This window comes from Pinus tabuliformis, chromosome 5_1 (assembly GCF_031772625.1).
Source record: "Pinus tabuliformis cultivar Carrire ecotype Pingquan chromosome 5_1, CPIR1, whole genome shotgun sequence".
NCBI lineage: Eukaryota > Viridiplantae > Streptophyta > Pinopsida > Pinales > Pinaceae > Pinus > Pinus tabuliformis.
Window position 1 is genome coordinate 388,809,665 of NC_142305.1, and position 17,755 is coordinate 388,827,419.

General features: G+C 36.4%; 1 protein-coding gene across 1 annotated transcript; it reads left to right on the forward strand.

The window, feature by feature from the left end:
• The first annotated feature begins 14,442 nt into the window (after nucleotides 1–14,442).
• On the forward strand, nucleotides 14,443–17,328 carry LOC149165086 (laccase-12-like). The gene is made up of 6 exons (XM_089431080.1): nucleotides 14,443–14,658; nucleotides 14,786–14,937; nucleotides 15,307–15,551; nucleotides 15,641–15,769; nucleotides 15,857–16,798; nucleotides 16,908–17,328. Exons 1-6 carry the CDS (start codon nucleotides 14,554–14,556, stop codon nucleotides 17,036–17,038), a joined length of 1,704 nt encoding a protein of 567 aa, XP_089287206.1. The 5' UTR covers nucleotides 14,443–14,553; the 3' UTR covers nucleotides 17,039–17,328.
• The last annotated feature ends 427 nt before the right edge of the window (nucleotides 17,329–17,755 follow it).

Consider the following 17,755-nt stretch of genomic DNA (forward strand, 5'->3'; position numbering starts at 1 on the left):
ATATCTAAGGGTCTTGAATTTGGACAAGAAATCTTCAATGCAAGAAAAATTATTAGGATCCAATGTAAGCAACTCATTTTCAAGTTGATGAGCTCTAATTTCATTTTTAATCCCAAAAACTTTAGTGATTTGTTCCAATGCTTCATGAGGAGTATCAAGTTCTGCAATATGGAATCTAAGATCAGGAGAAATAGACATCCCTATCAAACCACGTGCTTGATCTTGTCTATTTTCCCATTTTGCAGCCTTGTCTTCATCTTTTGGTTTCTTCTCTTGGCCTGTGACTATTCTGTGGAGACCTTTACTTCTAAGTAAATCTTCCATGTAGGATATCCATTGGAAGTAGTTAGTGCTGTCAAGAATGACTTGGCATGGACTTTCCATTTAAAAAAAAAATTGAAGCTGAAGATGCTGAAATTAAGTTTTCCAATGGATAGATCTCGAAAAATTAGGCTGTTTTAAAAAAAACAGCTCTGAAAAAGGCTTTCGGATGAAGAAGTTATGGCTTTTTGAAAAAAATTTGTTGAAGTTGCCGGCAAAGTGCGCGAATGTGCAGGAATGAAAAAAAACGCCCCCACAAAATAGAGATTTGAACCCAAGACCTCTACTCTCTTAAAATAGCTTTGAACCAATTGAGCTATACAAAAAATTTGAGAGAGAGAGAGAGAGAGAGAGAGGGGGGGGGGGGGGGATGGCCTTGGGTTGCGTGCTTGCCTTGAGAAAGCTCTTTTTTCCTACAAAACAAAAACACAAAACCCAACACGAATATGCAAAGAAAAACGAACCTTACGGCTCAAAGTTAGCTTTAGCCGGAAACTAAATATTTTTCTCAATGTTTCTGATTTTCCAAGATCACACTAAGGTGCAGGGAAAAGAGCATACGCATGAGAAAAAAAACTTCCTTTCTGTTTTTGATTTGCCCAGATTGCACAGAGTCGCAGGGCAAAGAGCATACACAGAAATGAAAGGTATAGATCCGGTAATTAAAAAAGCTAAATAAACAGAAACTGAAATAACCAGAGAGAAAATAACAGTAAACTGCAGATAAACACTGTATACCTCCAGATCTTAAAAATGACGCAGATAGGGCTACCGGAAACCTTTTCGCGTGAAATGAAAGGGGTTCCTCACTGGAACAAATGCTCTGAACACAACAGAGCAGTCCTCTCGGCCCGAACGCAGTCAGAAACAGTAGATCTAGGAAACGACAGCCGCATGCAGTTCTACCGGCTTCAGATTTGGATCACCAACGAACGCAACCCTCAAATAGCTCTGATACCATGTAGGAATTTATAGGGTAAGTTCCTCAGAAAGAACACCAAAAAGGACACCGCTCACAACCAAATCTCAAATCAATACACCAGTGTTTTTGACGTGGTTAAAACCCTCAAAGAGGGAAACAGTCCACGACCTGAGCCAACGTGGCCACTTCAGGCAATTTATTAATCAAAGAATGAAAATTTACATAAGCTTTCTCTCATAGACGGATTACCCGAACAATGACCCTCCATGCGCTTTAAATAGAACTCATGGACCAATCGGGTGTCAAGCCACGGATCAAGTGTCGGTAATACCGAGGAGAGAGTGAAACGTCGGATCACTACATATCGTGACCGTCGGATTGTAAGTTACAAAATGTACAACGATAAAGAAACACACTTTACCTAACTCTATACTAGACCAAGTTAAACTTAACTATTTCCTATGTGTCGGAATATCCTAACAACCGTCTGTGAACATTAATAGTAAAAATTCTAAATGAAAACATAGAAAATAATTGCAGGCACATGCAATGACTATATGCACATAATCAGCAATAATTTCTCACAGCAAAAGGACTCGATGATGTTAAATCCTTCCATTCAGTATCAAACACAACAATAAAGACTGTAAGGTTTTATTGAGGCAAAATAAATCATCTACAACATTATGGGACTAACCTGTGATGCTACTGATTTAGTCATATCCTTATCGATGCCTTTTCAAGCAAGGTAGACCCTATTCTTGCATGATTGGTCTTCCAGATCCGTACATCGGTTTCTAACAATTATTCAAATCCTATATGTCTTCCTAACCATGCTCTTCATGTTTCTTCCTTCTCTTCCCTTTGCCCCTCGTCCTCACGTGTCTATTGTCACCCCTCACCTCCAATTAGTTAGGTCCTTTCCTCTTTCTCCTCAATATTTCTGACATCTAGCCCTTCTCCATCCTTGGTTTTGTTTGTTATCTGCCACCTTTACAGGTCTCCTTCTCAATCCTGCCAAGTGAGACCCTTCTACCTTTATCCATGTGCTCTAATTATGCAAAGTATCCCTCTCTCAAAATCTCTCTCTAGGTCCTCCCTATTTTAGATTGTCCAGTCGACTACCCCCTCATCTTCGTTCCAAGGCCTCCTCCCCTTGAATGCCTTCTCCCCCTCTTGATCAAAGGTATAGTGGGTAGTGATCTCTAGGTATGATGTTGGTAATCCAAACAAAAACATAGGCAACTAGATTATCATCATTTTCATTATGATTTCCCATACCTTTGGTTAAATAACTTCTAATTGCCTTTTTACCACCATTTGTCTTAGTGAGAACCAAGATTGGTACTCATGAGAGAGGGGATTTGAAACGTATGTGCCTTGAACCATACCAAAGGAAAGTTGATGCTATGTTGTTGAGAATGATTGAAGTGATGTTGAGTGTTGACATTGGATCCAAACAAAATATTTATTGTTGCTGAAGTGGTGAATGATAAATTATGATGACAAGGGTGGTTGTTTCATATTTGGTAACAATAAATTAACTTCTAGGTACCATAATACATTTCGAAAGGTGAATATATATGTGTTGTGGTTGAGTCACTCACAGTTTCTATCAATCTAGAGAGAATGATGAATTCCCACTATTTCAATTAAATATGTCTACCATTAATGTATGCAATTCGTAAGGTACATATATCAACACACATAGAAAATTACTGAAATAATTATTTACATTGACCACATAGTGTAAGGTGTTATTTACATTATATACATTCTTGTACCTTGACTATGTCAGCATCCATATTCCTACCCGATGACTTTGATTACCAAAATATTTTCATATATTGTGAGATGCCAGGGTTGGTTACAAAGAACATGACAAATATATAGTCTAAGAGATGAGGGTTAGATTTTATTTTAGATATATCTAAATGGGCACAAGAATCCACTATCAAATCTCCTCCAAGATTGTAGAAAAATTGTAGAATGTTAAAGTAGAAAAAATTATCCACCAAAATCAACACTAATCATGTCCAACATTGCTCAATATTGGTGTTCTTCGCTATAACTCCAAATTCTTCATATGCTATTAAATTCTTAATTATGAAAGAGAGGCAGATCATGAGGATGGATGGATGGTGTCTTTAAATAGATTAAGGCTAGGGTTTAGGGTCTAGACCCATTCTTGGTGGAAAAATTGGCACACATGTCAGAGGTTGTATACAACCAATGAGTTCAGATAGTTGGTTCAGGACATTTTTTGGCCAAAATGGAATTTTTTTTGAACTAGTGGGTTCAAACTGAACTGATCAACTCTGATAATTATGATAATGGTAAATCCTTTCTTGTAATGAATAAAAATATAATTAAATTGATGAAATCATTAATTAGCAAGGGGATATTTTAATTTTCCTTCTCTCCCTGGATAAGTATGCATGGCCAACATATCCACCTTGGTACAAAACTCCATAGAATCCATATTATTTCTATACAAACTCATTTTGGTTTCAAAATTTGCAGTTGGATCAACTTTAGACTTTGTCAACTGTACAAGGAAAAGGTTGGTTGATGCAACATTAAAATATTCCATACATTACATTGGGAGTGATTTCCATAAATATAAAGCTTTGGGAGTGATTTTCAAGTTCTCTTTTCAACTGAGAACCCTTCTTCATGTTCCATAGTCTCATTGAGTCTTAACCCCTTCTTAGAGAACTTTTTTTTATAGCATTAGGAAGACATCCTAACTATATTTACATTCAATTTTCTAGGACAACTTCCTCAAAACAATATGTTAACAATACCGGATTCCTACAAAAATGGGCAATTTTGGTTCGCGATGGATCTATAAAGTGAAGCATCCAGCTGATGGGAGCATGGAGAAGTATAAGGCTATATTTGTGGCCAAAGGATTCTCTTAGGTAGAGGGAGTGGACTATGAGGAAACATTTGCACTAGTGGAAATATATTCCTCAATCATAACCATTTTATCATTAGCGACACAAATGGGGTGGAAGATGCACCAGATGGATGTGAAGACTACCTTTCTCAATGGTGTTTTTGAGGAAGAAATTTACATAGAGCAAGCAGAGGGATTTGAGACATATGATTGGGAGATGTGTGTAGACTCAAAAGGGACATGTATGGTCTCAAACAAGTACCTTGAGCATGGTACACTAAGACCTATACATATATCAGCAGATTGGAATTCATGAAAAGTGAAGAGATGCCAACCTCTATCACATTGTGGTATATGGAAATTTGCTTATCTTAGTATTGTATGTTGATGACTTGATACATAGAGGAGATGAGGAATTGATCTGATACTTGAGATGAAGGACATGGGATTGATACATTACTTCTTTGGGCTGGAAGTATGACAGGGTGATGGTGAGATGTTTGTGAGTCAGGGTAAGTACGCCTTTGAATACTTCAGAGATTTTACATGGAGAACTGCAAGCCTATGGATACACCTATAACTACAAACTAGAGGAAGAAGAGTGCTTCTTCAAGAGAGTTTGTAGATGTTATCATCTATAGATAGCTTCTCAGATCCTTAACATATCTGGTGAACACAAGGCCCGACATACGTTATGAAGTTAATCAGTTGAGTCAAGCCATGGTGAAGCTTACAAAAGCTTTATTGGAAGGAAACAAAGCATGTGATGAGGTACCTCAGAGGCACAACTGAGTATGGGGTATTGTACAAGAGGAAAAAGGGAGTGAAGCTTCAAGGCTTCATTGATGTAGATTAGGCAGGGATTCCATCAGACAAGAAAAGTACTTCAGGTGCTATCTTTCATGTTGTGTTTGTAACTATTTCCTGGTATAGTAGGAAATAGAGGTATGTGGCACTCAACTCAACAATGGATGAATACATGCCTACAAGTCAAGAAGCATGTGATGCCATATGGAAGAGGAAAATACTTGTGTGTCTTTTTAGTTACCAGATGGATTCGACAATGATTTATTGTGATAATAAAAGTTGTATCAAACTCTCTGACAATCCAATATCTCATGACAGATCCAAGCACATTGATATCAGGTACCGTCACCTACGAAATTGTGTGCAAAGGAGAATTATGATGCTAATTACATTCCAACTAAGAAGAAGGATGCAGATATATTGAAAAAGGCATTGTCAAGAGGCAAATTCAAATTCCACAGGTGTAGGATATGGGTGGTGCAAAATCCCTTTCTTGCTAAGAGGGAGTGTTAGAAAATGTAGCAAGAAAGGCTAAATTTGACATGTTCCTTAGTCAAATTTAGTAATTTGATTTTCCAAATCAGCAAGATGACTTGGATGGTAGTTAACTTGTGTGACATGGCCTTGTCTACTTGTTTACTCAGTAAGTTTGAGTTATATGCTAGAAGTAGAGTTGTGCATGTAGTGTTGTTAAAATTTAGCAATCTAATTCAGTTATTGTTAGTTTGTCTTAGTTAACTGAGCTCAAGAAACTAGTCAAGTTAGTTGAAGGAAAATTGAGTAGTAGAATTGTTGTTAACTCAATGATCTCTCAGTTAAACTAGTGAATGAGCTAAAAATAGCCCAAACATGCATGGAATTTGAATTTCCAAATTGAAGTGGAGGAAAAGGCACATTGTAATTCTTAATTGTATACTAGTTGAGCGTATATGTTGGGCATTGAGGCAGGTGATCAATTACTTGGGATTTGCACAATGAAATACTGAATTCCCCTATTATTTAGGAGCTAATTTCCTCAGGAATTGTGCAAGGAAATAGGAGAAAGACAGGGCCTTGAATTGACTAAGTGTTGGCCAGAGCAGAACAATCCGTAGGAGAAAAGGTTTATAGTGCAGGGTGTGCTTCAAGATTGAAGTACGACATTGTAATAGTTTCTCATTCTCATATGATTAATAAAAAGCAGTGGAAGAGTTTTTCCCCGTAGGGTTTCCCAATAAATAATTGTGTTCTTGTGTCATTTTGATGGTTGCATGTCATTTCATGTGTTTCTAAATTGTGATTTCCATTTCACATAATAGTAGAGGAAATTTGTAATCTCTTGTTTTCAGTTCGAATACATCAGTAGTAGAAAATATATATTAATTTCTACACTCTTAGGGTGTTATAGGGTACACATATCTTAGCGATGGGCAGCTGAAAATGTTCCCAACACTCCCAATTCTACCACACTCTTGGCCTTTAGGCTTCTCAACCAAAATAAAACAATATTTGGCCAACTGTATAGAACCTCCCCTTACCTCAGATTTGATCACTGGGGTTGATGGATTATTGTTGGTGTCTATACACACAACATGGTTCCACTAGGGTGTGGTTTCACCAGTGCCCACTAGGTGTTGGACCTACTAGCATGTCAACAAAGTCATGTTCTCCCACTTCCTATCGACCTCGCAAACATAGTATATATGGACTAAAAAGAAACCTAGGCTAGGTTCATAAAGCACAACTACAAATGTTGTGCACCCACCCTCCTGTAGTTTCAAGGAGACTCATGGCTCAATTCCTGATACCTAAATTCTCAGTTTTGACAGAATAACTAGCGTAGGGATTCGTTAAACTAAGTATACCCATAAATTTGGAAATCAATTGACTGAATATGAACACATAATTGCGCATTGACGACCCACATAATAATGAATAACATAGTCTAGGCACACTTTAAAATTCATCTGTATACATGACACCATTCTAATCATGAATATACAATGAGCGTCAAAACTCAGACATTCATTTACACTTACAAACACGCAAAATCTTGCAACATTCACAATGTAACAAGATTCATCACACTCCATAAGGAAATACACATAAGAAATGTACAATTATCTATGTTTTTAATGATGACTGGAAAATGAAGGAAGGACTTCAAATCTCCACCCAATTGTAAGCCAACCACATTGTAATATTTCTTGCGACTGATTAGCTTGAGCTAGATCCAAGGTATGAGGGGACACATATTAAGGGAAATTAAAATTCGATCCTTAATCACATAACAAAGAGAATTAGTCCACTATTTAGTTAGTTTATCAACTGTTATGCAATAGTAAGCACCAAAGTGACTCACCAGCCGAATGCAATGATAAACAAGTTATCTATAATCATATCAGCATAGATCAAAGGGACATAAGTGGAATTAATGTCCAGGAAATATTGCCCAGAAAAGTTGTCACATTCTTCGGAGTTGACTACCGCCACAAAACGAAGAGCCCAGCAAATCATTGTCTTCATATAAGATAATGTGAATGGTAAGAGAAATAACAACCTCGATATAGGCACAGGACGATAGTATCCTGCAAGCTAGTGGACTTAGGGTGCATTGTGAGAGTCAATTTTGCAGTTGTTAGATAATATTGTCTTAAATTGATATGATTTTGTCTTAATTACGTCGTAAGGCTTTCCCCTCTGAAATCAACTCTCCTCCCATGCCACCTGTGCCGTTGTGAGTCATTGATTTTGATGTTAGACGATAGAAATAATTTGTGCCATAGATTTATTTAAAACAAGTATTAATCAGTTACAATTTGGGAATGAATTTCCTTTATTATGATTTTCTATGTAGGTGGAAACTGAATGAACCTGGATGATTTGCGGGAGAGTGCATGCACACTGTGAAGAATAACAAGAAATGGTCTTTCCAGGGGCGCCTGGGGTTTGAACATGTGAATTTTTTCTTGGAAAAATAGATCCAGCCAAAAAGCTAAATTAGGAAATTAAGGCGAAGCAGAAGAGGAAAATGAAGTGGCTCGAGTGGGAATCGTGAGGGATTTATGAGTAGGAAATAGATTGGGTTTTGAATTTCTTTGGGAGTCCATCATTATTATGCTTCTCACAGGACAGAGCAGACCAACGTCAAATTGGTTTGGTAAGCAGCGTGGAAAGTGTTAAATTTATAACAGATTCCACCTGTATTTCCAATGTTTTTCCACTATAGGGGTTTTCGATTCGTGGACTACAGTTAGTTTGCACTTTGGAAGCTTGACCAAGATGCCCACCAAAATGAGGTTTTGTTTCCTGCCAGACATTTTCGATGATAAGGGTCCGTCTCTTGACATTCCTTTTGGAAGTTGTCGAACCCTCCATCGTAAGGGAATGTAAGGATTAAGTACTTATATTTTTTTTGATATCGGTTTCTAACTATGCAGAACTTGTTCTCTCCACAAAATTACATTATTTCCATGCTTGTGTGAAAAATCTGTTCTCAATGGGATAAATCTGAAGCTTAATTTCCATCCATCTAACCAAAAAGATAAATCAATATATGCCAAAGGATGTCTACACTCTATAGTATAAGCATACTTCAGATCTACCCTAATGAACTAGGTTGTTGCTCGTGCTCATGTTGTTTTTCACTTCCCTAAACTGGAGGTAACTGATTACCCTGATTTGTTGGTGTAGGAAGCATTTGAATAGCATATAACACTCCCCCTTGGCTCGGTGCAAGACCATAAAAGCCCTCTTGTGTAGCATGTGAAGAAGGAAAGCCAGAATCCATATAATGCCTCGGATCATGCTTGAGCAATAGATGGAGAGTGCACAGGTAGTGATTGCATGTATTGTTAATACATATCAGATGTGGCTATAGGTTGATTTAATCACAAAGAAAGTGGCTCTGTGGCAGTCCCTTGTGCATGAGATTCTAAATCCATAACAGAGTTTGCCTGCCCATCTTCTACTCTCTTCACAGATTGATTAATTGCACAAGAAATCTTTTATTTTTGCTTTCGTGTTTCACTCAATTTCATAGCACTTACTTTTGAGAGGGTGGTGTACCACTAGTTGCAGCACTTGTCCTAATTTAGTTAATTGTGTCTAGTATGTAAAGGTTGTTGTAATGTATCTCTTCAGATTCATTTTGAGCTTTTCCGCAACCTCCAAATATATATAGACGATGATCAATGAGTGCAACATTGTGCCCCTCACGAGTTGTTGGTCCTTCATCACTTACGCTAGGTTGCACCCATGTATTTGTAGTAGTGTCTAGCTTATGCAACTCACATAGAGGGTTCTTCCCATTCCACTAAATACAAACAAATTCATTCCCTTTGTGGTACAATTGTGGCTATCCATAAGAGAGGGCGGTGTTCCTTTCACCATAGGCTTACTCCATGTGTGATTTCCTGAATCAAAGACATGAGCATCGTTTCTATGGTAATTATCCTTGGCATAACCACCCAAAACATAGAGAAAGCAGACATTCTTAACCAATTTGCAAGTGTGGCCTCATCTCTGGTCCATTAAATAGAAAAACTTGTAATGTAATGCAATTTTGGCTAAAGCAACACCTCCCCTTTGTACTCGAGTCCTTGTTTCTCTGGGTTCTGATCTGAAAGGTATTGCTCCACCAAGGTCTCGAAGTCACTAAATTCAATAGTGGATTTCCAACATTTAAGGTGATTCCTTTATCTAATTCCAGGAAGACAACATAAGAGCACATAGTGAGGAAGTCAAACCCTATTCTAAGTCAATTACTCAAACAACTCATTGGGTCATTTGGGGTGGGTTCATCAATATCAAAAAGCTTAAGAGATACATGTTTCTAGATTTCAAACACATTGTTTCCCAAGGAGTCATGCTAAATCAAGTAAGGAGATGGTCGAATAATGCAAGCCGCTAGTGGGGTAGGCTCCACACATGTGGATGCATAAAAATATGTGTAATGCATGAAAATATGTTGAGGGTTGAGGTCTTAGAGAAGGGGTAATGGTGTGACCAATTACAAGGAATTTTATTGACTCGGACCAACTTTGACTAATGTCCATGATGACTCAATGTGAAAGGTATGAAAAAACAGTAAGCCAAGGGCTAAGAAGCTCATCAACTAAGCTAGGTGTACATAGAACATGCTTATGGCTTTGGAGGAGTGTGTCTTTGCACAACTTTACGCAAGTGAAAAAACTTAGAAGGATCCAGAGCAAACTAGGTGAAAAAAACACTAAAGCATTTGTCTAGTAAAACTCTGTCATAGTTGGGCTACACATACAATATAATAAATTGGCCCATTATATGTAAGTACCATCTCACTTACAAAATAATACAACATGATCATGAACATGACAAACTGACATTACAAATGGCCAGAAGATAATTAAAAAGTTGGTTCAAATCTGCATCTTGGAGTTTTGTAACTGCAACTCTTTTGGCACATCATCATCTTCAACACTTGAGTTTCATGCAAACTGAGGGGAAACAAAACCTATGTAGAGTCTAATTTTAGGTTGACTCCCACCAAGGTGGATTCATGGAGAGTTTTATAGGTTAGAATGGGGTTGTGTCCATTTGTCTTGTCAAGGAAATGAAGGAGGCAAGGTGAATTAGAAGCACAAATAAAAATTGCCAAATTTTCACCAACTCTCTCTGCTTAGAGAAGGGAAAAAATGTTATTCATCTAATTCCAGGAGGATAGCATAAGACCGTATAACGGGGAAGTCGAACCCTATTCTAATTCAATTACCCGAACAACTCATTGGGCCATTTGGGGTGGGTCTTTCGATATCAAAAAGCTTAAGAGATACGTGTTCCCAAGTTTCCACTAGATGCACGAGAGTTAGTTCAACAGAGTTTTTTGGTCATGCGAATGAAATTTTATTATGTTGTTGGCCGAATGGAGGGAGCAGGGGGGTGATACTTAGCAAGCACCCATTCCCCAAACTCACTCATTCCAAGTTTTCAATAGATGAAAGAAGAGATGTTTTCCAGATGAGAAAGAGATGTCGACCATCGTTCTCAACTAATTAGAGAAGGAAGTACTTACCAACAGACAATTGAGGTTACCACCAACGAGCCAACAAACTAGCCTGCCTGTTCGGATTCTCCCGGAAAGCATCAACCAATAGCAATAGTGAAGAATTTCTCATGGATTCCAACCTTTTTATTAATAATTGATTTAAAACATAACCATTTCCTTCCAAAAACAAAAAAGACAAAAATTACAATTGAATTAATGTATGTTTAGTCTCTTTTCATTTTAATATATGTCTAATATGTTATACTTGGTTTACTAGCTTCAGTTTCATAGTCTACATTTATACTTAGCTCCTATTTTTATACTAGATCCTATTAGGATACATTTTATCCTAGGCTTTTCTTAAAAGCAGGTTCATTAAAATCTCAATTTAAATCTGATTTCCTAGGGCTCCAACTTCCGAGATGTCATTTTAAATGGATGTCTTTGTTAATAGAATTTATAATCAACACATGGATCGATTCCAATAATGGATTTGAATAGATCGATTTTGATGAAATATTTTATACTTTTAGAAATATACCTGAATACCAGCCAAAATAAAAGAGGGGATATGGATAAAATAATACAAAGTCAAATATGTTAAAAAAACAAACCCCAACTTATCATCTCCTTTCTTTCTCTAAGGTGAGTCCTAATAACTAGAATGCAATTTTGAATATCCTTACATTTTCTTTCAAAAAGAGAAACCTACCACCTAGCAGGTAATTTTGGAAATATTGAGAGCATAACATGAAAATAAAATAAGTATTATGTCATAGTTTAGTTAGAAGAAATATAATGATAAATTCCAACCAATAAAAATAGGAAACAAAAGTTTGGCACAGTGTAAGTGATTTCTTTTTATCATCTAGCTTTCAATGACATTTTGTTTACTAATTTTTATCTTCAATATTTTTTTATATATCACAATTCTTCTTGAATTTATACCTTAAGCCGTTTCCTTTGCAACATCTGATGCAATTGCTAGTTGTTAATTGTCTTAAATGAGTTTCGTTAAGTGGCCATTGTCTTAAATATAAAGTTTTGTCTTAAAATAGTTTTGTCTCAAATTGTTTTTGTCTTTAATATAAAGTTTTGTCTTACATTGTTTTTTCTTAAAATATTTTTGTCTCAAATTGTGTTTGTCTTAAATATAAAGTTTTGTTTTAAAATATTGTTGTCCTATTTTGTCTTAAAATATTTTTGTGTAAGATAGTTTTTGTCTTAAATATAAAGTTTTGTCATAAAATAATTTTGTCTTAAACTGTTTTGTCTTATAAGATTTTTGTCAATTTTTGTTTTAAATTTAATATTTTGTCTTAAATATAAAATTGTCTAAAACTATTATTGTCTCAAAATGCTTTTGTCTTAAATTTCATATTTAAGACAATTCAATTGATATTAAATTTTAATGTAAAATAACTATAATGTAAAATAACTAAAATAAAATGTGAGTTTTTAAAGATAAAATATTTCTTGTCCTAAAAAATATCTTAAAAGTGCCCATTAGTGTTGTAGTGCTTTCTTCTATCATATACCTATCTTCATGTCATTGGTCCTACATCAAGTACCTTATCCAACCAACTTGCAATCACTTGATTGTTTATGGTCCTCCTTGTTAATGGATTGTGCTAATTGTTCTACTAAGATAACCTTTCTTTCTGTGGCTTTATTTTATGAACTTTTCAGTGAAAAAGTTCATTACTTTCTTTACCGGTTTTAGATTCTATATCCATCAATCATGATGATTGTATTGGACTCATTCATACCTAATGTACACTATTAACACATAAAATTTTGTCCTTTAATGTCATTATTGTCAATATTTTGAATTTCCGGCCATTCCACCAGTTCAGCCATCATTGACACGGGTGACTCATTTGGTAACCATACGCATCCTTTAAATCCATTTAACTTGGACGGGAGTTATTCTTAAATGTGATCAACTTACTTCCTTGGGGTACATCAGTATATTGTGTATTTTATTGTATATATCACTAGGTTCTTAATTTTTTTTTATAAGCATTCAACACGTTGAGGGTTTTTACGTTGTTATTATAGCTTTCCATTTGCAGATAAGATTGAAAGTTTTGGGTTATCTTTAATCCATGTTTCGTACGATTTTTCAACCTATTAGAAAAAACAATTGAATCACTGGGAATATTCTCATGTGGGTGGCTCTACCGTAATGGATATTCTCATGTGCCACCTTTTTCTTATTTCGCATTGCGTCATTTAATTGGCTCAGAGAAAGACGTGAGACAGACGGAAGTTTCTGTGTGATTGGAGTTTTGTTATGAAGCGGCAAGCTTTCCATGAAATTGTTTGAAAATGAAATTAAAAATAAATAATGGTAACACTGACTTTTTTTAATGGAGCACTGCGTAATTGAATTGGCTCAGAGAAAGACTTTAGACATACGGAAGTTTCTGTCTCATTGGATTTTTGTTATGAAACGGCAAGTTTGAAAATGAAATTAAAAATAAATAATAAAGCCCAGATTTTTGTGTGTGTGTTTAACGTTTATGGTATCACTATCAGTTTTTATTTTTATTTCTGTGGTTTCAATAGTCTCCAATCAACTTTTTCATTTCCATTTTAGACATACGGAAGTGTCTGTGTCGTTGGATTTTTGTTATGAAACGGCAAGTTTGAAAATGAAATTAAAAATAAATAATAAAGCCAAAATTTGTTTGTGTGTGTTTAACGTTTATTGTATCACTATCGGTTTTTATTTTTATTTCTGTGGTTTCAATAGTCTCCAATCAACTTTTTCATTTTCATTTTAAATCATCTCGCTGGTTTTTTCTGGTTTAACGTTTGTTTGTCTAAATATGGGTTGCTTTAACGTTTGTTTGTCTAAATATGGGTTGCTTTAACGTTTGTTTGTATAAATATTGGTTGCTTTAACGTTTGTTTTCATAAATATTGATTTTGATTATTAAATGATTAAAGTCCATTTCTTTCCTTTCATCAGTCTGGTCTGGAACTCCTTATAGATTTTATCTTTTACGCAAACGTTCGCCTCAAACAAGTCGGTTTCCCACCCTCGGTCCCCCCTCAAAAAAGAAATAGTTAGTCTCGAATAATGACTTGTTACAGATTCCATGACGGAAAACGTGATTTCGAGAGATGCCACAACTACAAGCAAAAACCTATCAATATATCAGAAAAAGTTGCATAAGATGTTACAGCATATAAATATATTAAAAAATTATCAGAACAAGTCGCGGGAGGTGTTACGGCATGTAAGCAATTTATATAAAAGATAAGAACTGTGGAGATGCCAGCTATGAAGCTTCGACTTTTTCCTCTTGTCAGTAGCTATCATGATTGGATTAAAAATTCACGTAAAGAAAGCTTCGACCGTTCCTCGAATAAATGATAATGCCACTTGTCCTGTCGTTCCACAATAAATTATTTCTGACAACTTGCTACAGCACTTTGGTTTCATATATATATATGGTCCTCGTTAGCAGACCAGTAATGCATAAGTGTCGAGTGCTGTTACCCGCAGCTGAACGATTCTTTCGTTTATTTATTAAGTTAGTGAAGGCCGTTAGTTAGATATCATTTTCAGGGTTTGCAAGCGTTGTAATAATGTCATTGCAACCAGTATGTGCATTCAGGCTTCTTTTTCTAATCGTATTTGTTGCTTGTTTTGCTGCCCTTACAAATGCAGACGTCCACAGATATACCTTCATTGTAAGTTTTGTTTTTTAGCCAGTTTTAAGTTTTTAGCCAGATAGACCATAAGGAAAGAATGAAAGACTTCGCCTAGAGGCTGAAGTAGTGGATATATTTAATGTTTGATGTTTGGACGCCTACACAGCTTGAACCGAAGAATATTACGAGGCTATGCAAGACGTATGAATTAGTCGTCGTCAATGGACAGCTACCAGGCCCAACGATTCATGTACGCAATGGGGACAGTCTTATTGTTAAAGTTTATAACAGAGCCAAGTACAATGCCACTATTCACTGGTATGTCACTCTAACCTCAATGGGAAGAACAAGATATTTGATGCGGCATCGCCTATCCATTATATGGATTCCCCTTAAATTCCCCTTAAATGAGCGTTGTTAGCTCAAGGTTCTGTTGTTTATGGTTTCGTTGAAGGTATGTCAAGGTTCCATTATCATTAACCTTGTATATAAAACCTTGATATATTTGAAACTAAAACATAAACATGAAAGATGATACTTCACAACTCACATTTAAGACGAATCTGTATAATGGATATGCGTTGCCTATCTGCTGATGTTTATAGATAGATTTGATGTGTATAGATGCGGTCTTTACAGATATATTTGATGGGTATAAATTATAAGATTCGTCCTTATATCTGTCAGGCATGGAGTGAGGCAGCTGCGTACAGGGTGGGCTGATGGACCTGGATATATTACACAATGTCCCATTCAACCAGGTGGACGTTACACATACAGATTCAACATTACTGATCAAGAAGGAACCTTGTGGTGGCATGCTCATGTGTCATGGCTCCTAGCTACTGTGCATGGAGCTTTCGTAATCTACCCTAAGAAAGAAAGCACATATCCCTTTCCTAAACCCCATGGGGAAACTCCTCTTATAATAGGTAATGAGTTGCTTTGATCTTCAACATAGAAATCATTAATGTATTTTTAATGGCTAATATTGATTAAAACCGATGCTGTAATTGAACAGGAGAATGGTGGAACGCTGACCCTATCGCGGTTATAGACGAAGCACTCCGCACTGGTGGTGCGCCCAATTTGTCGGATGCATATACCCTAAATGGACAGCCAGGAGACCTGTATAACTGCTCTAGGGCAGGTATTAATACTTTCCTTTCATAGATCAGGTATTGAAATTATAGAAATCAGTTTGATAAATATTGACTTGTAGATATTGTTGATGCAGGAACATTTCGGTTTCTTGTAAAACAAGGAGAAACTTACCTTCTACGGATGGTCAATGCTGCACTCAATAGTGCGCACTTTTTCAAGATCGCAGGCCACAAATTTACAGTAGTGGCTGTGGATGGTTCCTACACCAAGCCATACAAAACAGATGTAATCGTCATTGCTCCCGGCCAGACTACTGATGTTCTTGTCACCGCCGACCAACCAGTGGGCAGATACTATATGGCTGCCCGAGATTATAATAATCAGGCAGCAGGCGATTTCGATAACACTACAACTACAGCCATTTTTGAGTACGTGGGACATCAAAATACACGCCCCATTTTACCTAAGCTTCCATACTACAATGACACTGCGGTCGTCACTAGATTTAGTACAGCACTGCGAAGCCTAAATTCCAAAGAGTTCCCAGTGGACGTTCCACATAGCATAGATGACAGCCTCATCGCCACAGTTGGACTGGGATTACTTCCATGTGAAGCTGGAAACACCTGTCAAGGCCCCAACGGAACAAGGCTCAGTGCAAGCATGAACAACATGTCCTTTGTATTGCCCAGCGTGGCCCTGCTGCAAGCTTATTATTTCGGTATTAATGGTGTGTTTATGAGGGATTTTCCATCAAAACCTCCCCTTAGATTCAACTATACAGGGGACGATATTCCCAAAAGACTTTGGGCTCCTGATCTCGCAACAAAAGTGAGAGTTGTCACATACAACTCAACAGTACAACTGGTGTATCAGACAACAAACATCTTCGTGGCAGAGAACCATCCGATGCATCTTCATGGTTTCGATTTTTACGTGGTGGGACAAGGTTTCGGGAACTATAACCCAATAACCGACCCGCTTAAGTTTAATCTGGTTGATCCTCCACAGCGCAACACCGTGATCGCTCCAATAAGCGGGTGGGTTGCCATAAGATTCAAAGCTGACAATCCAGGTATATATATAGAAACTCATTTGCTCTTCAATTTGATTATTATCATACCAAATTTATTCCCAAATTACAGCTCGATATTAAATGCAAATTATCTTCGTTCTTTGGACAGGAGTGTGGTTTCTGCACTGCCATTTAGACGACCATTTAGCATGGGGATTGAATATGGTGTTCCTAGTTAAGAACGGTCGCGGTCCTTTGGCAACATTGGAGCCTCCCCCTGCAGACCTTCCCAAGTGCTAGAGAGAGAAGGAAATATCAATAAGCAGATCAGAATACTTCACGAGTACAAGGATCTGAACACATTGAAGGATCGGTATTTATTTAAAATCTACGGCTATTAGTGGCGTAGTTAGAATAAGCAATGTAAAATCTACGGCCATTAGTGGCGTAGTTAAAATAAGCCTCAAACATGAAGGCGAACTGTGTTTTTTATTCGTGGGATTGCTAACAGCACATGTATAGGCTAGGGTTGTCTTTTATTCTTGTCAGGATTGTTATCTGGGATATGGAATTCACGTGATTTTTATACACAGGAGATGTATTTTTACCTTTTTTTTAATAAAATTAGAAAGGTTTTTTTAGATTTGGTATATTTTGAATCATCAGCGGTCGATTGCCCAATTAGCCAGTTGGCCAGTTACAACATGTCTCACCAACTTAAACTCAAACAAATAATTGGAGAACCAAATTGTTCCCCATAATATTCAAGCTCAACCCATAAATCTAAATAATAAATTTGATGTTGATTTACTAGTTATTAACCGTCAATTCATAATTTATAATAACAATTAATCGAACTTAATATTTATAATAATAATTAATCAAATGTAACTTTGTTTCAATAATAAAGAAAAGTTATCTAAATATTTTGTTGATATTTTAGTGGAACTAAAAAATTCAAACATCAATGGTACACATCTTGACTTTTGAATAAAAAAATTAATTATTAATTACCAT